Raw genomic sequence first — 19,859 nt, 5'->3', positions numbered from 1 at the left:
CACCTGGAATACACATGTTTTCAAGCCCCTATGTTAAGGGCTCTCCATCTTTTCGATGCCTAGATATGGAGTACCCCTTCCTTTCTTCACGGCTCTGACTTAGCAGACTCGGCATGCCACTATTTTGCAAAACAATGGCCTCCCTCCTCCCCCTTCTGGTATCATATACCACTTAAGGCCTCAAAGACCTTGCTGGGAAGCACTGGCCTCCTCTGATTCCCTCTTAGCCCCCCTTCTCCCTTTCATTTCTCCCAGGTTTATTCCCTCCTCCTCGCACAGTTTGGTGTCCACAGTGCTCCTAAACCCTGACATAGTGCCCTAGCGGGCTGGACCATGCCTCTCCTATGTTTCTCCTATGGGTCCTTTCAAATAGATACGTCAATATTGCCTGTACGTGCTGTTGCGGCAATGTGTCTGCTTATTGAACGATTTTTCTGTATGTAACGACCACCTAATTGTTGTGCTGTTTTCCCCTATTGGATGTATAACTCAAACAGAATTGGAGCACAAAAAAATCATGTGGCTTTATAAAATATCCCATGCCAGCAGAAAACTGAAAAAGGATTTGCCATACTTCTAAAAATGGTCTGCAGTATGGTATAATGTACTGTCTAATATGAGGACCTCCTCCTTCAGAAGGCTGTCATGCTATCTAGAGTAAGTTACTGAAACATAGCTAGCAAGTGCTTGTAGTATGTACACTTGAAGTTATTTGTCTCTTAGCTCGACAATCACAACTTAGTGCAGCAAGCATTTTTAAAATACCAAGTAAAATGTTTTACAGCGGGATACTTAAGCTGCATAAATATTGTGCTGTATACGTGTATTAAACATGTTGATAAGGATTTCTGTGTTATAAATTCTCAATTTATTTTCTTTTTCAGGAAACCATGAATTTGATTTTGGTGTGGATCTTTTGCAGGATGTCGTACAAGAAATGCAGTGCCAGTGGTTCCTTAGCAACGTGTTTGACACATTTACTTCACAACCACTAGGACACGGCCTTGTACAAAAAATACTAGAATGGAATAAATTAAAAATTGGGTTGATGGGACTAGTGGAAGAAGACTGGCTAAGTACCTTGGGAACCGTCGATAAAGCAAACCTGCAATACATAGATTATGTTGCAGTTGCGAACCAGTTAGCTGTAGATCTTCGAGCTCAAGGAGCTGAATTTGTTATAGCAATGACTCATATGAAGTGGGATAATGATTTCAGGCTTGCCCAAAACTGTCAAGGAGTGGACCTTGTTCTTGGTGGCCATGATCATGAATATGGAGTAAAAAAAGTAAAAAATACTTGGATTGTCAAAAGTGGATCTGATTTTAAAAACTTGACCGAAATAAAAATAAAAAACAACAGCGGATCTTTAGAATATGAATTTCAGAAAATAGATATAATGCAAACTTTGCATGAAGATGAGTTTGTAAAAGCAATAGTGCAGGAAAGTACGCTCAATCTACAGGTATGTTCACATTTTATTGTATTCATTTTGTATGTTAGACACTGTCGCCAGATGTTTTTCCAAAAATTGCCACGTTCTTCCATAGCATGCATCTGTAAAGGGAAACACAGATAAATGGAAACCGATCGTATATCTGAATTTCCTCCAAGACGGTTCTTGTTTCTATTTTCTCTGCAACAGTGAGAGTCGGTGTTTTAAGTGCTTTCAGTTGTTGATGAATAGCCTACTTTCGCAGGGTGTTCTATATAATTTGGCTAATTGCTTTTGATTTACCCTCCATTTAATTTGCCCTAGGCCCCATTTCTATCCTATAAATAATGTGTTTTAGTGACTGTATGAGCATGCATACATGCAACAGTTCATTTGTATGGTGTTCTGCGTTCAATTCCCACCACATCAGGTATAATAAAGTTTTTGGGGTATATTATGAATCTTTTTAAAACTATTTGCAAGTATCTCTTAAGGCCTTTTAACCAGCCATCCCCAAGACTTGCTACGGTACCATTATCATCCATTGTTGAATGTTCGTGGCCAGTATAGTTTCCTCAAAATCAGAGTTTACTATCCCCTTTTAAAGATGACCCCACCAGGAAGATTTATCTTTTGTGGCCCTCCTATCAATGTCACAGTGCTTAAAGTCCTATCTTGCTGAATCAGAACCTAAATTGGACTTTGGTGATTGATCCCCTGACAGTCCTACTGCTCACACCCACTCTCTGAGAATAGGTTATAACTATTCATTGGTTCTCATTGAGATGCAAGAGAAACATGGGGATTGGAAAAACACAGGAGAACGTTGTGAGCATGAGCCGGCTCAGTCACAGAGTCTTTTTTCATAGAGTCTTCAGATAAGAGATAAAAGAATGCTTGTAGGAAGGTAGGATCTGTTTTCATGGTCACCCCCACTTTTTTTCTGGTGTAATTATGTTTTCTGACTAGTCTGTCTGGAATCCTGCTAATCAGGTCCCCAGTCTCTATGCTTCTTCCCTAAATTGGACATGGTGAATACCTGGGTACACCCCAGATTGGCTACTGATATACCCTTGTAAGTCCCTAGTATATGGTAATAAGGTAACAGGGCATAGGTACACGAGGGGTCCCCCATGGGCTGAAGCATTTATTATGCCACCCATAGGAGACCCCTCAAATCGTGACTACAGGCCTGCCATTGCAGCCTGCGTAAATTGGTGCGAGCAGCACTTAAAACAGATACAAACTTCCTTATATCTGAGGTCACTGCATTTAAAATCTATAAATCACCCCTAAGGCAGGCCTCTCAATCCTGAAGGCAGGGTGCTCGGTTAGAAGTGTGGGGGTGCTCCTGCATGGGCAGGCGACCCCTACAATCCACAAAGTCCATTCTCCTAGGTTGTAAGTGCATCAGCCATTACGATATATAGAGTGGCCAGCGTCATTACACGATTACTAACTCTAAACTGGCTGTAACAAACCCTGCCGTGTTTGGTATCAAACATTCTGGAATCATACTCCAACACCGTAAACAGTGTTGGAGGTACTATTCCATGTACTGTAAAGGTCCTCCAGGAGGCCCTCAGTGCTCCCAGTACCAGTCTTCTAGACCCAGATAGCAAACTATGGCTGCTGCCGACCAGATATATAATTCTGTCAAGCTAGAGCAGGGGAAGGAATTACAATATGTTTCCTGTCACAGGGAGATGTGACCACCTCCCAGACAGGACTTAGTGTATTAGGCCAGGATGGAGGTGCTTGCCAGTGCCTCTAGACTGCCTTTAAGAGCACATTTGGTGCCCTTCTTGTATACTCCAGTTGGAACCAGTTCAGGGAGCCACTGGCTCTCGCTCAGGCCCGAAACTGGACAAAGGTCATGGGAGTATCCTCCCCAGTGTCCAACCCCTCCTGTGTGAGGGACCCCTGAATTGTCCCAACTCTTTCCTTAGGGTACTTAAGGGCTTACTTGTGGGTGGTTCCTTAGATTCGTCATGGGACAAGATTCAGATCTGAAACCACTTCATCTTCAACCCTCTGGCCACTTTGGACTTTGCTGGACTTTGCTTTGTGTACCGAGACTGCAACTGGGAAGACTCCTGTTGCTCCTGGTCTTGTCGTCCTGCAAATCTTCTGCGTTGTCTGTGCCTGTGCTACATACAGGTTCTTCTACAGGCCTGTGGATATCCAAGACACCCGAAGGAATCCCCACTTGAAGTGAAGGAATCACTTCCCTGCATCTGCAGGTACCGTAACGAAGCTGACAGGTCTGCTGCTCTTGAGTTTATACAGACTCCGAGAGGTTCAGCAACACAGGTGGTGGTTCTGCAACTCCCTTGAGGCCTACACTGTCTTCACAGTAAGTTTGAAGCCAGTATCCCTCGTCGGAGCCGCTGGAGCAGTACCCTTGTGCACCGCGTCTACTTGGGTTACTAAGGCTTGTTGACTCTCTTCAACAGAGATCTTCGGTTTCCAAGAAGGTCCAGCCTCAAACATCTCCTGCACTGCATCCTCTGCACTGTGGGCCTTTGGTGAGCTGCTTGAGGTCCTCTTGCAGCACCTGTGCCTTTGGCCTGTGGGTCCTGTTAAGGCTCCCCTGCTTGCTCGGGCCTGCACTGACTTACCTGCTCGTGGTGACTCACTTGGACCTTGCTGGTCCCGACACTGCACCTTTTTCGACTACTACGTTGGTTGCCGTTGCCAAGGCTTGTTGGTGCCCTTGCCGGACACTAACCCCCATGCTCTTGACATTCGACATGGGACAGCCTGTGAATGGGTCCTGGGCTTCTACAGCGTTGCCTGGTCCGCATAGCTGCAACTTCAAGGGCAACGTCAACTCACCTGCAGCTCTGACATCGGTGGGCTTTCGTCTTCCGTGCCTCCTGGTCCATAGACACTGTCCCCTCTGCTTGCAGGAACCTCCCATTTTTAATCCACCTTTAGGTTCCACCGGACTCTTTCACCTTCTTCTCCAGCCGCATCTTCACTGAAGTTCTCCATTGTGGCCTATGGCGGTTTCCGAAGTCACTTCGCACCTATGCACCCGGCTTCCCTAGTGTAGGTATCCCGGTTCCTTAGGTAAACACGGGTGGGGTGACTCTCCAACCTTGCATCTTCCACAGTGTTTCCTCAGGGTCCGCTTGGAAGGGTCATTCTTCTTAAAAACTGCTACCGCGACATACCCATTGACTTGTATTGAGTCTGCGGTCATGTCCCTCTCTGCATACGGCCTCCGTGGGGTTCCTGGGTACTTACCATGGGTGGTTCCTTGGGTTCCTGACTCTTCTACGTCTTCTGGGTCCAGTCTCGACTTAGGTCATGGTTCGCATTCCACTATTTTAGTATATGGTTAGGTCTCCCCCTGGAGATGACTGTGTATTTGTGCTACTTACTGGTTCTATGGTCACAGTATTGTGTGTATTGTTGTTATATCTCCTGTTAGGAGATATTGCAATGTGTTAGTGAGTGATTATAGTAAATACTTATTTTTTATGACTACACAGTGTAGTTCTTTTTCACTTAACCTACACTATAAAATTAAGTACTGGTAAAACAAGCTGCTTTACAGTCCTTCTGGACTAAGCCTGAAGGCTTCTCTCCACAGCTGCTACTTAGAGAGCTTTATAAGGTTGTCTAAGACCACTAACATCCCCTTAAGGGTTTTCTTGATTGGTGCAGTGTGCTACACTTACATAAGTGAGTACCATATATCAAGCAATCCTTTTGCAAAGGTACTTTGTGCAACTGGCCTAACAGCTTAACTTCAGCCAGCCCGTGCTCCATTGAGGTCGGCCTGAACTTGTGGCTTCGTCCATGTCGGGAAGGAACAAATACCCACAGGTGCCGCTTTCTGCTTTTTGGTTCTATTTTGACCTCAAACTTTAAAATTGAAAAGCTATGGTTTTACTGATTGGAGTTTTGTCGATTTGGTCTTGTTTTATTTATTAAATTAAGCTCTATTTTCCTAACCTGGTGTGGCATCTATTTGTGTGGTATTTTCACAGTTTTACTGTTTGAAGTGTTGCACAAATACTTTACACTTTGTCTCTAAGTTACACCTGACTGCTTTGTTTGATAGGAGGAATTGAGCACAGGTTAATTTGAGGTTTACTTGTGCGTTACCCTGAATAGTATTGTGGTTGCTGCTTATCCGGAGCTCACATCACAGTCAACTAGTCACCCATTTCTAACAATAGTGATAAGTATTATTGCAGGGTCTAAGAGCCATACTTGAAAGTTGGTCTATCAGCAGGGTTAGGAACTTCTTGATGGCTGTGTCATGGGAAAAGTCAGCCATTATATAGATCACTTGACTTTTCTTTACAGCTTACAAAATCATGCACAGTTGATGGTGTCATAGTAGACATGCTATAATTTCCGAGTTTGTTGGAGGCTGCTTGTGAGCCTAAAGGATGGAGCCTCTGCACTCATTGGATTTCTAGTGGAGTGTTGAAGTGAATATCCAGTACCTTAGGCAACAGAGACAGTAGAAAGGTTGTCCTATCTTGTATCTTGTCGTCCTTCTGCACTACATGAACGCTAATATTGGTCCACCGAGAGCTATCTTCAAAATCCTTGACCTTTTGTTTGAGCCACCATATCTCTGTTTCCCAATCTGGTTGCTGGTGCTTTTGTCTGTCAGGGTCCTCTAAACTCCTGTCTAGCACATCCAGGCGCTTATGAACAAATGTAATATGAGATCTCATAGAATGCATTCAGCACAAAGTTCTTAACTTCCAGTATGTGAAAAGTTTAAACTCACAAGTTTCTCAGTGGAAGTCACCCACCCTAGGATTTTTGGAAGTGTCAGAAAAGCAATGCACCACTGAAAACCCTTTTCTTACTTTACTACTCCTAAATGCCTTTTGTGAATACCGAAAGTTGTAAAGTTAGGATTTTTCTTAGTTTAGGAGTAGTAAAATTAGGAATCCTAACTTTACTACTCCTAAATGCCTTTTGTAATTACTGAAAGTCGAAAAGTTAGGATTTTGTCTCAGATTACTTTTGTGAATTGGGCCCAAAAATAGGCTTTTTTGTGGACACAGTGATGGCCTTGGGTCGATGGATATTTCTGCTTTGATTTTCAAGATCTTGTTTTTGAAGAACAACATCTGTTTTTTTCATAGTCAGGTCAGAAATAGCAGGGACATCTTTGACCATATCCGGTTCTGCCACTTTCTTGGAAAATCGTATATAATGCTGTATTTTGGTTTGATGCTTGTTTGAGCCTATTTACAAAATTCTGGATTGCTCTATGGTATTGTTTAATGTGTTTTCTCACAATTCATTGCAAATTGCCACAGAGGTTTCCTTCAATGTCTTCCCTATTTTCATGTCTGCTACTTGTGCATGTGTGCACAGCTCATATTGGCACTCGTGTAGTTTCTGTTTATTTTCCATGGGTGTGGGTACTAAGTAGGTGTCTGTGTGAGTGTTTGTGTGCGCATGTTTACACCATATGTGGTAATTCGGCAATGGTGTTTGAGCTGGAAAATCAAACTTCAAGTAATCAGTTATGCGTTATCACAGGGCATGTCAGAGCATCTAAAGTGTCCGTGTCTTCTGCTGTAATTGCATAGCCACATTTCTCCTGTGCGAAATGATTGAACTGTTTATGTCTCACCTTGTTGCTTTTCATTTCAAAGGTGGGACTCTATTTATTCACATTTTTCCTGTTGGTACACTTTCTTTTCTCTTCAAAGAAGCCAGGGTGAGTATTGATGTCATCAAGGTCTGCCTGCCCCTCCCCATCCATGGTTAAAGTAGTCCTTTTAATGTGGATGCCAATACAGTGTATTTCCTCAAGTTCACTACTGTAAAGCAGCCTACACTTTCTGTTTTTTTAAGCAGTTTTATATAATGCCATTACCACCCAAAGGTAGTGAAGCACTGTTCATTAGCACCAGTTCCTTTACACAAGGACACATTCATTTTTTTAGGCATAGGGCGATTAAGTGATTTGCCCAGAATCAAGTATGTTAAGCTGATGCTGAAACTCAAACCTGGTTTCCCAGCTCCATAGTCGGCAGCTGTGGCCCTTATACCACATCCTTATCCAAGAGGACGCCACATCGTCTCCCCAGACTAGGCTTCTGTTCTACATTTTATGATTAGAACCAAATCACCTAATCTCCCCGTTACAGCTCGCATTTGTTGTTGGTTGCCCGTCTACCTTTCTCCCGTCGCTGCTTGCCCTGCTAAACTCCGTTGCACAGATCTCCTCCCCGACTCTGTTGTCACTTTTTTCCGTGCAGTTTTATATAGCACCAACACAACACGACGATATTGAAGCGCTTTATATTAGCACCAGTTACTTTTTTGTGCAGTTTTTTATAGAGCCCACACCACCCAAAGGTTTTGAAGTGCTTTACATAAACACCAGTTACTTTTCAGGAGGGCCCCGTAAACTTAGGCAAATAACGTAAATTCCCTGTGGCAGCCCGCATTTGCTGTAGCTTGCCCTTAAACATCCTTCCTGTCGCTGCTTGCCCACGCTGAACTCCCGATCCATAGATCCCCTCTTCCACCAGATCCCCTCCTCACCGACTCTGCTTTTTGAATTTTTTTTGTGTATAGTTTTATGTAGCATACCAAGGGATTGGAGAGCTTTACATAAGCACCGGTTACTTTTACTTTTGCAGTTTTATATAGCACTAAACACCACCTGAAGCACTTTATGTTAGCAGCAGCTACTTTACACAAGGACACATTGATTTTTGTAGGCATTGGTAGATTAAGTGATTTGCTCAGAATCAAGAATGTTAAGCCGATGTGAAACTCAAACTGGTTTCCCACCTGCATAGTTGACAGCTCTGGTCCTTGCGCAACATTCTCTTCCTAGAGGATGCCACATCATCTCCCTAGCCTCTGCATCAGTTCCACATTTCATGATTACGGGCAAATCATTAAATTTCCCTGTGGCTGCCAGCATTTGCTGTTGGTTGCCAGTCCACCTCCTGCCTGTCACTGCTTGCCCCGACTGAACTCTGTTGCACAGATCACCTCCTCCACCAACTTTTCAAATTTGTTTCTGCAGTTTTATGCAGCATAAACACCACCACAAATGTATTGGAGCTCTTTACATTAGCACCAGTTACTTTTGTGTGTCTAGTTTTATATAGTGCCAACACAGGACATGTTCGTTTTTTTATGCACGGCGAGATAAAGTGATTTGCTCAAAATCAAGGATGTTAAGCCGACAACAAAACTCGAACCTGGTTTACCAGCTCCATAGTCGGTAGCTCTGGCCTCTACGGCACATCTTCTCCCGAAAGGAAGCCTTATCATCTCCCTAGCCTTGGCCTCAGTTACACATTTTGTGATTACAGATAAGTCACTTAATCTCCCTGTTTCTAAACACAACCATCATTGGCAAAGCCAGTAGGTTTCGTCTGGGTGAAATCTATTGTTTTTAAGTTTTGGCTAGACAGTGCATGCGCTGCTTAGCTAATCAGCGCTTGCACTGTCTCGAAAAGGCATGTTGTTGTCCTGTCTGTGGGCTTACAGGCCACCCATCTCCTGCCATGGGTAAACTTCAGCATCACCCTCATTTTCTTTGATGCCATTTGTCATGGTATGTGGGCGCCAAGCCCTCTTCTTGTGTTTGGCCTCCCATAGCACTTGGACCAAGTAATCTCTCCTTACACTGCTCCTGGTTTGCGCAGCTATTTATATTTTTGTTTTCAAGCACTCCAAAGGAGTACTACTGTTTTCAGGCCATCTCCCTTGTACACATAAAAACATACCACTAAAATGCATGTGCGTGTACAAAAACAAAGGCATTTCTTAAAAAGTTTTTAAAGTACAAACAGTGCATGTTGTATTGTTTTTTGCACAATCCGATGGTATTGGGGTGCTCAATCTGTCCTTCATCTTGCCATAGCGCAAACACGAGCCAGTGGTATTGGAAGGCATTAAATGCTCACCAGTTACATGCCACAATGACACATTCATTTTTGTTGCTGATCCTACTTCAATTAAGGAATTATTTTTACCCCTTCATTATTGCTTCCTCCCACCCTTTCCTGCCTTTGCTTGCCCATCTCATCATTCTCCCCTGCTTGACCCGTCCCCCACTACCTCCCTCATCGCTGCTTCTCTTATTATTCTTTTTTGTACGATCTGATGGTATTTGAGCACTTGTTACGTCCTCAGTCTTGCCATAGTCTTCCTTGTAAACAGACCACTAACATGCATACATGTGTACATAAACAAATGCATTTCTTAAAAAATTGTTAAAACATGAACAGCACATGTTTTTTGTTTTTTTGATGTAGCCTAACGGCCAGGGCGGTAGATCTCAAATCTGGAAAACCGGGTTCATGTCTGGGCTATGACGCTCAACATCCTGTGATTCTGGGCAAATAACTTAATCCCCCGGTGTCTAACAAACATGAATGTGTGCTTTTGTAAGCAGCTGGTGCTCATGTAAAGCGTTTTGATACCCGATACTTTCATTTAAAAAAACCTCCGGAATGGTATTGGAGCACTCCCTCTGTTCTCTGTCCTGCCATATCGCGAACACTAGCCAAAGGTGTTGGATTGCTCTAAGTGTTAACCTGTTGCATTTCACAGTGACACATCTTTGTTGCTGATCCTTCTTCAACTAAGGTATTTTTTTCCCCTTCATTGTTGCTTTCTCCTAGCCCTCTCCCGTTGTTGCTTGCCCATCTCCCCATCCCCTCCTGCTTCCCTGCTTGACCCATACCCCTACTACTCCCCTTGTCGCTGCTTGTATTTTTTCTTTTGCTCAATCCAATGGTATTGAAGCGCTTATTCCTTTCTCCATCTTGCCATAGTGCTGACACCAGCCAGTGATATTGGGATGCTTTAAGTGCTTATCGGTTACATTACACAATGACACATTCATTGTGGTATGCAGGGGAAGCATAAGTAATTTGCCCAGAATCACAAACTGTTCACCCAACCCCGAGATTCGAACCAGGTCCCATGTCTGCAGCTCTGGCCGTTACGCTATATCCTCGCTTCACTCCAAAGATCCTCAACGTTTTCTCACTATCATTTCCACATTTGCTCAGCAAGATCCGCCAACACCGAATAAGCATTGGCAAGCCAATAGATCTCCGCAACGCCCAAGCTATTGGTCTTGTCAATGTAAATGTCTTTTAGCCATGTTGTCTAGCATGGCTTAAAGTGACTGAAAAAAGTGCTATGATGCGACCAGCACAGGCCACGTTATAGCGCTTTTTGTGTTAGGAGGATCGGGACAATAAGCTCGACATCGAGGGGGGGCGAAGAGACTCTACATCTTGTGATTCTGGGCTTTCAGTGACTTTCAGCCAATATTACAATCCTCCCCTTCTTGTAGGTCATAAAATCACGGTGAATTTTGAGCAGACCTTAATTTATGCCAGTCTTAACTGAATCACATTTAATGTTTATAGGCTCGTTTTTAAACAAAGAAACTCTATCCTTTTAACGAAGTAGTATTTCAGCTAGGCCCCCAGTGGATTCACTTTCGCGTTTAGAATTCAGTCTATGGATTGTAAAAGGAAGACTTAATATCCAAATAATAAAAAATATAGGTAAGTAAATTGACAATTCACTCTCTCAATAACATGAGATGGCATAATATAAAGAAGTGGTTACATTGGCATCCTATTGCAGTTGACAGTACTTGTTTTAAAGTCCCCGTTCTGACGTCATTTAAGAAATGTTTGAGGCTTAACTCAATAGCTATCCGAAAAAAGATTACTTTGAAATCATTGTATTAGAACGTGTTATCAATCATTTTATGTCACAGCGTTTATTTTCCTCTTTTGGGATGTATTTCAGTATGAGCTTTGAAAGCAATGGATCAGACCTATTACCTTAATATATTTAATGATGGATTGTATCTGTTTTGCAGTACATGCTAAAAGAAGTGCTCTGCACAACTGATACAGATTTAGATGGACGTTTTATCACAGTACGAAGAGCAGAGAGTAACCTGGGAAATCTAATCACAAATGCAATGTTAGAGGCTACTCATGCAGATGTAGCATTGCTGAACTCAGGTAGAGTATGTTACTTCATTAAATGTAATATCCTTCAATGGTGGCTTGTCTAGTAAATATTATATTCAGCCACAATACAGCAGGGGCTAATGAGCAATTTGTTAAAACCGGCATAATTTAATTATACAGTGCACTCTATTTGCTCAGTTTAGACTTGTAAAGACGCAATCCAAGGGTTTGAAGTAAAACAGGAATCTTTATTCCAGCAGTAAGAGTACAGGTCAGACGGGCCCAGTGAATCAGCATCAACTGAAGTTGAAGTTCTAAGACACTGTACCCACACATTCTAATACAGTATAATACTAAGCAGAGGGACAGAACAATCCCAGCATTCCGTACCACAAGTAATGCAATAGGAGAGCACAAAAAGAGCATTTACATTAATACATAGAACACCACACATCTCCCTTCTTAATAAAAAAAAAAAAAGAAGAGAGAATTAAAATAAAAAATAATTAGTCAAGCAGTTTGCTTGGCACTCTTCTAATCCTGGACCAGAAGAAAGTAAAGGTTGCAAATTGGGCGCATTGCCAGTTCGGGTGACCTTGGCTAGACGGGAAACACTCCACCACTGACCATTATCAAGACGAACAGCGTGACCTTTCATTTCATTGTGAGTATCTAAATTTTGATGCACCTATATGTAGTATTAGGAGATCTTTAACCCTAACCAAGTCACCAACAGTAAATCTAATTACCTTTCTTTTCCCAGATGGACACAGCTTATCAAATCTGAGACAATTGAAATTGTCAGAGAAAACCTTAACCTTAGAGGCTTCAGAAGAAACGGAACAATGATCATCAAATGCCTTGAGTTTCCAAAAAGGGCACATAGAGGAGGAAACCTTTCTACCTCTCATTAATTCAAAAGGAATAGCCCCGATACGGAATGAGGAGTTGTCCTGAATGCCCAAATCATATTGCGTACACACGTCTCACAATCACTATGACTTTTGAGGGTACTTTGCACACACTCACCAGGACCCTGTTAAACCTCTCAACTTTACCATTCGATTGGGGATGATACAGGGGAGTGCGCAGGTGTTTAACTCCTAGTTTGGCTAGAAATTCTTGCATGAAGATCGAAGTGAATTGCGCACCATTATCAGTTAATATCTCCTCTGAGACACCCTCTTTGGAAAAAACATCCTGCGAAAAACGAATGACAGCTTTGGCATTAGTATCAGAAACACCCCTTATCACCACCCACCTGGAAAGATGGTCCACAGGTACAATGAAGTACTTCATGCAATTAGGCAAGACATGAAAGGGACCAAGAAGATCAACTGAAACTCTTTGCCAAACCCTTGCTGGACATGGTACAGGTTTGGGAATGGGAGTGCTGGTAGTGAGATGTTTGTCACTGTAACAACACTGAACACAATTCTTGACCAAATTGTCAATATCCAGCTCCATGCTGGGCCACCAGAAATATTCTACGCTTGGTAACATTCATTCCCAGATGACCAGAGTGAGCGGTTTCCATTATTCTCAACCTAAAGACATCAGGAGGAATAAGCTTGCCATCTCTAACCAGTAAACCATTCTCAATGGAGAGTTCATTTGAAATATTGCAATATGGCTTTAAATCAATTGAAAGAGATCTTTCTTTGGGCCATCCTTTGACAACCAAGTCCATCACCTGCCTAGAGATAGGATCATTAGAAAGAGCATCTTGCCAAATTGACATGTCAGGACAAATAACAGTGTCAGCCACATTTCAATTATACAGTCCTCAATATCATCTTGACTATAGGAACAACATTGGGGATTGTCAACAGGGAGTCTGGACAGAAAGTCCGCCTTGACATTCTTGCCCCCAGCAATATGATGAACAGAAAAATTGAACTCCAGAAGTTTGGTGGACAATCTAGCCAACCTGGCTGTAGATATTTTGATTTTTGAACCGGATAAAATGTCAACTAAGGGCTTATGATCTGTCCTAAGCCAAAACTTCCATACCCAGACGTAGGATTTAAACTTTTTAACACCCCACACACAGGCAGCATCTCTTTTTCTTTAACTGTGTACCTCAGTTCAACATCTCTCAATCTACTGGATGCAAATCCTACAGTTACTTCCTTTCCACCATCCACCTGGGATAAAACAGCCCCCAATCCATAGGTCCTGGAGTCCACAGTAATAAAGGTGTCACGACCTTCCACATAGGGCTGAAGAGCTGGAGCAGACAAAATACATTCTTTGATTAAAACAAAGTGTTCCTGACATGTGGCAGTCAAAATTAAATCTGACCCCTTTTACAACAAATTTCTGAAACACTCAGTTAGACTGGCAAAATTCTTAATGAACTTCGAATAAAACTCGCAAAGACCAAGAAATGAATGAAGTTGGTCTCTCTCAATAGGGTGAGGAGTATTGATGATACTATTAGAAGGTGTGGGTACAGTGGCTTAGAACTTCAACTTCAGTTGATGCTGATTCACTGGGCCCATCTGACCTGTACTCTTACTGCTGGCATAAAGATTCCTGTTTTACTTCAAACCCTTCGATTGCGTCTTTACAAGTGGCGACTTACATGGGATCTGGACTTCCCTGCATCATGAGTATTTTTTCTGGTCAAGCTTCTTTTGTGCCAAGCTATTAAGGTATTGTGTTGCTTCTTTTACATTTCCAACAGGCCCAGGGATCTTTTTTTATCATTCTTCCCACTCCATAAATCTTTCCACTGTTTGAGCTGTCCCTCAGTTTATATTTGAGGAGGCCCTGCGCTTTTAATTGACTTCCACAAATCTTACTGTGGGCTTCTGCTCAAACGCTTTTCCTCGCACTCCTTCTTCACATTTGTTTGGTTTCCCTGGACACAGCACAATACCTGGTTGTCCCTGGATACCGGGCAGGCTGCTACACTGCATCTAAGCTATGGGAGACTACTTCAGCTTGGATATTTGATACTGGCTGCCTTCTGTGGGTATGATACTTAGGCTGTGGGAAACCGCTCCAGTCTAATACACAATGTACTTATTTTTTTGCTGCTTTCTCCTCCATGCCAGTTGTAAGAGACTGGTTCAGCACCCATCTCTGTGTGCCAGCTGTGGCTGTCTTCTGTGGGTCTGATACTTAGGCTGTCGGAAACCGCTCCAGTCTAAGACATGGCTTTCTCGTTTTTTTTGCTGCTTTCTACTCCATGCCAGGTGTGAGCGACTGCTTCAGCACCCACCTCTGTGTGCCAGCTGTGCCATTCTTCACTCTGTACTTGTCCGGTTTCGAGCTTTGTCGTGCACTGCATTGCTGCATCAACTCATTTGTGGAATCGTGGGATTTCGTTCCGGTTCCTTTCGTCACGTTGTGACTTTACTTCCTGTTTCGGCGTATTCCTAGTACCAGCACGTCAATCTTTGTTTTTAGTGGATTCTGTGTACCACATTCATCCTGATGAGTGCGTGTGCACCTGCACTGACATACAATTTTTTCTCTCAGTGGTTCCTGTGACATTTACTTTTACTAATGTTCATCTCTAATTTCTGTACACACTCTAGTTAATCTCACAACCTGTGGATTCAGTGATCCACACACTTATTCCAACTTCTGGGTTTCTTTTTTTGTGACTACAGTATTGTTATTTATATACCATGCAAACTGTTACTCCTCTTAACTATTTTTTACAGGATCCAGGTGAACAACCTTTAAAATGGCGTTTGTGGTTCCGGTTGTTTAATGCCTATTTAGGAGCCATTGATAGTACAAAGTTTAAACCTGGCAGGAAACGCAGTCTTCTTTACTATTATTTAGGTGTAGAAGGTCAAAATGTATATGACCATGTTAAGAACGCCAATACTAATTATATGCTTGAAGTCCTTTATTATGAGCCAGCACATGTGCTCCTACAACAGTTGGAGCGGAACTGTCATCAGATCGGCGGTCAGCTGGGAACTGTCCACCGGCACAGCATCCCAGCTGATGACCTCACTGTGGACGGTGTCCTCGCAGGGACACAGCGCAAACATGAATGTACGGTGTCCCATGGTGGACACCAGTGTGTTAAACACAACACATCCTCCTCCTGTAGGGAGAAACAGAACACAATACTGAAACAAGGAAAAGCTCCCTTAATCACATATATAATCTTTTAGAATAGCAGGCGGTCCCAATAGTCTGCCTGCCCTGCTCCTGACGATGGGTTGCGCAGGTTCGCACACCGGGACGGGGTTAACCTGCGTCTTGTACCTACAGGCAAGGTTGGAACGATCGTGCTATCCTCAGGCGGTTTGTCTCCACGCTCCCCTACATCACTCCGTTCTCTTTGGTGAGCTGGAATGTCAAGGTCGGATTCACTGTCTGAAAAACACTGTGAGGCAAAGCCACCCTTCCGCGTTCCTGTACTCTCATGCTTGGGTGCAGAAGACGTGTCATCTTCCATCTCTTCCACCAAATGTTTGTGGGGAGACAGTGTGGAGAAATGCCAAACCTTCCCGTCACTTAGTTGCGCCGAATTGCAAAATACCTCTAGCACGACCAGTGGTTTGGTGTATCTCTCTAGGCCCTTTCCGATGTGACCACTTTTCTTTACCTTCACGGTGTGTCCTGCCTTGATCACCACTTCCTTGCATCCGTGCTTGTTGTCGTAGGTACTCTTGCTCTTTAATTGTGCTTTGGTTAGTCTCTCCATCACTGTTTTGGATGACCAGTGTACTCTGCGGGCTGCCTTGACCCAACCCACATTGTCCTTTGTGAGTGGAGTTCGTCCACGCATCAGTTCGAATGGACTGTGACCTGTAGACTCACAGGGTGTAATCCTGTAGGCCCATACAGTTTTCATTATTTCTTTCTTCCAGTCCAGTTGGTTTGTTTTTGCTATCTGAATAATACCTTTCAGTACTCTGTTGAACCTTTCAACCGCTCCGTTGCCAGCTGGATGGTACAGTGAAGTTGTTTTATGTTCAATGTTATGCTTATTCATGTATTCCTTAAACAAATCAGAGCTAAATTGCACGCCATTGTCACTTACTACTTTTTTTGGTAGTCAGGTCAAGTCAAAACCACTTTATTCGATTAATAAAAATCATAAAAGTATGCTATACAATTTTGTTTCTATTAAAAATAGTATCAAAACATAAAATTCCATTAAAAACAGTAGAAAAACACTTTCATTGTAAAGATTATTTATTTATTTTGTAGTTTGTAGAGCGCACAGCTACCTCCAACGGAGGTGTCCCGGCGCTGAAGATATACCCCCACAAAGGGTCAGTGGGAAGATGCGGGGTTTAGAAATTTAGACAAGGGAGAAAAGCAAGGTCTTGAGTTTTTTTGGGAATAGAGGCTCCGACGTCAAGAATTTTAGTTCTATGGGAAGTTGGTTCCACAGTTTGGCGGTGGTCACTGCAAAGCCTCTACCTCCCGTGCGGGCCAGGCGAAAGCGGGGGCAGAGCGTGAGGCGGAGATGGTTGGATCTAAGGTTTCGGGAGGCTTGTGAGTGTTTAATTCTGTGGTGCAGGTAAAGCGGGCCTCGATCATTCATCGCTCTAAAGGCCAGATTTAAGGCTTTAAATTGGATGCAGAGTCTTACTGGTAGCCAATGAAGTTTGATCAAATGGGGGGAGATAGAGTGGCGATAGGGGATATTGCAGATCAGCCTGGCCGCTGCGTTCTGGACTCTCTAAAGTTGGTTTATGAGATACGTCTGGGCACCTACGTATAGACTATTTGCATAGTCCAAGTGAGCTGTGATGAGAGAGTGGACAACTGTTTTACGAGAGTCTATTCGCAGGTATGGGATGATTTTTTTTATCATGCGTAGCTTTCCAAAGCACGCTGAGGTAACTTTATTAATTTGCGTCTTACAGGAGAGGGCAGTGGTAAATTGGAAGCCCAGATTACGGGCTGTTTGAACTGGGTCCGGGGGGGTGTTTAGCTCAGTCGGCCACCAGCGGGTGGAAGGTATGGGGGATTTTTTATTAAAAAATAGGACCTCAGTCTTGTCCGTATTAAGCTTTAAATTGTTAGCCGACATCCAAGAGGCAATATTCATCATGCATTGGCGAAAGTTATGAAATGATTTTTCGGAGTGGTCTTTGAAGGAGAACACCAGTTGGGTGTCGTCGGCGTAAAAGGTTGCTTTGACGCCCCATGATTCAATCACTTTTGCCAAAGGTTTTAAATATACATTGAATAAAAGCGGGCTGAGAGCAGAACCTTGCGGAACGCCCCAGATCAGTGGTTTCTTGGAAGAGAGGAAAGGGCCCAGCATCACCTGTTGGAACCTGTTAGTGAGGAAAGATTTGATTCAGGTGAGGGGAGTTCCGCTTATACCGACCTCTTGCAGACGAAACAGTAATATGTCATGGGAGATGGTATCGAATGCTGCCGATAGGTCGAGGAGAACCAGCATGGCCTCCTCTCCCCTATCCGTGCGTTCTCGAATCAACTCAGATACCTCAAGAAGAGCTGACTCTGTACTGAAATCCGGTCTGAATCCGGATTGACAATCATGAAGCAGAGAGTTGGATTCAAGGTAATGGGAAAGTTGCTCTTGGACTGCTTTTTCAAGCACCTTAGCGGGCTTGGGCAGGAGTGAAATTGGCCGATAATTGCTTAAGCATGCGGGGTCAATGCCAGTTTTTTTTGGATCGGGATAAGCATGGCATGTTTCCAAGCGGAGGGGACTATACCTGAAAGTAGGGAAGAGTTCCATATTTCAAGGAGGGGGTCAAGAATTAGAGGGGCAATTTCGTTCATGATTGAGGCCGGGACTGGATCCAGAGGAGAGCCAGATTTACATTTCACTAGTAGGTTCAGGGCATACTCCTTAGTAAGACGGTTGAAAACGGTGAATGCATGCTTACTGATGATGACAGGTTCCTTGGTAGTATTGGTGGCGTTCTGAAAAAATGGTTTCCGCGATGTTGGATATTTTTTTTCCGAAAAAGTCTGATAGGTTTTCACTCAGTGCTTGGGAAGGGGGGACAGAGGTGGACATAGCATTGGGATTAGTAAAATCTTTAACGATATTAAAAAGGGCTTTGGAAGAGTTTTTTGCATTTGCAATGGTGTCTGCGAAATATGTGCTCATGGAGTTGCGTTTAAGTTTACGAAATTGTTTGAGAGTTTGTCTGTAGAGCGCTTTGGCTTCTGGGTCATAGGTCTGCCGCCACTGTCGTTCTATCTTTTTACATTTACTTCTGTGTTCTCTTAGTTCCTGAGTGAACCAGGGAGCTGACGGTTTTTGTCTGTGGGAGGTGAGGGTTTGTAGCGGAGCTAATTTCTCGATAGCAATTGTGAGATCATTGCTAAATGTGTGAACCGCTTCATTTAGATCGTCAGGAAACGGATTGAGGCTGTTATGATAATTTTTTTTCTAAGTTAGAACATGATATCTTATGCCATTTCCTGCCTTGTGTTCTGATGGCAGAGTCCTTATTGACAATTTGAGTTGAGGATACCTAAAATGGAATTAGAAAATGGTCTGACCATGTCAGAGGCAGACTTTGAAGAATTTTTTTTTTTTTCGTGGTTTGAAAAAATAAGGTCAAGGGTGTGTCCTGCAGTAAGATCAGTTAATCACTGTCATTAAAATTATATAAGCTAGTTTTCCGTCTCCTGTTGTGCTACCAGTCTGATCCTCCTAGTTCTAATAGACGCGACAAGAAAACTTGCAACACCAAACATGGTTACAGGGGATTCCATTAATTGTAAAAACAATAAGGCAGGTTTAGACTGTATAAATGCATTCTCTTTCAATACTGGAAAGATAAACCTTTTTCTAGCTTCATGATACAGGGGACAAAAAAGCATAAAATGCATGGTATCCTGAGGGGAGAAATCATCACATTTACAGACAGCCATATCCTCAGGCCTACTCCAACCCTTTGAATCACCCAATACCAAATGAATCTGGTTGAAACGAAATTTTGTCAGTAGCCATCTATGAAAAGGGATCGTAACAATAGAAAGATACGATTGCCTAGCTAATGACGAGATGAGCAAGAAGTGAGCCCTGACTGTGGGTTTAGTTAACTCTTCAGATTCCCGCTCTAGCTCACTGAGCTTGATGAAGTTTACTTTAACCCATTTGAGGTCAGCTTTACATAGACCTTCAGGATTGGAGAAAATCTCTGGGCGCCCCAATTTCCTTGTTATCATTTTAATATAGGACAGCCAACGGATATCCCTCGTTTTATCTAAATTCATACAATCCTTCAGGATCTTATGATTCAGTGTAAGGTTTGAATTCAACCAGATTCTAATCCAGAGCAGTATTGGGGCCATGTTTATTATGTCTAAAATGTAGCCTACCCCCAACTCAAGGTGGACCAAATGGGTCGCTGTCGATTGTGGAAGGCCGAGGAGGGCACAAAGAAATGTGTTTTCTTCTCTTTGAATAAGGTCAGATTTGATATAACCCCATATTGCGGCTGCGTACCTAGCAATTGATATTGTTTTTGCTTTGTATATTG

At 43.0% G+C, this 19,859-nt stretch overlaps 1 protein-coding gene across 2 annotated transcripts in view; it reads left to right on the top strand.

The window, feature by feature from the left end:
* The window catches only part of LOC144818091 (mannosylglucosyl-3-phosphoglycerate phosphatase-like), a 799,862-nt gene that overhangs the window by 258,519 nt on the left and 521,484 nt on the right, over positions 1 to 19,859 (top strand). For both annotated transcript variants that reach the window (XM_078675141.1, XM_078675142.1), the window contains exons 3-4: positions 885 to 1,465; positions 11,301 to 11,448. In XM_078675141.1, the coding sequence (XP_078531267.1) occupies positions 885 to 1,465; positions 11,301 to 11,448 (729 nt within the window). The remainder of the gene's footprint in view (positions 1 to 884; positions 1,466 to 11,300; positions 11,449 to 19,859) is intronic.

This window comes from Lissotriton helveticus, chromosome 2_1 (assembly GCF_964261635.1).
Source record: "Lissotriton helveticus chromosome 2_1, aLisHel1.1, whole genome shotgun sequence".
NCBI lineage: Eukaryota > Metazoa > Chordata > Amphibia > Caudata > Salamandridae > Lissotriton > Lissotriton helveticus.
The sequence above is the reverse complement of the archived record's forward strand: the minus strand, read 5'-3'. Positions and strand labels throughout refer to the sequence as shown.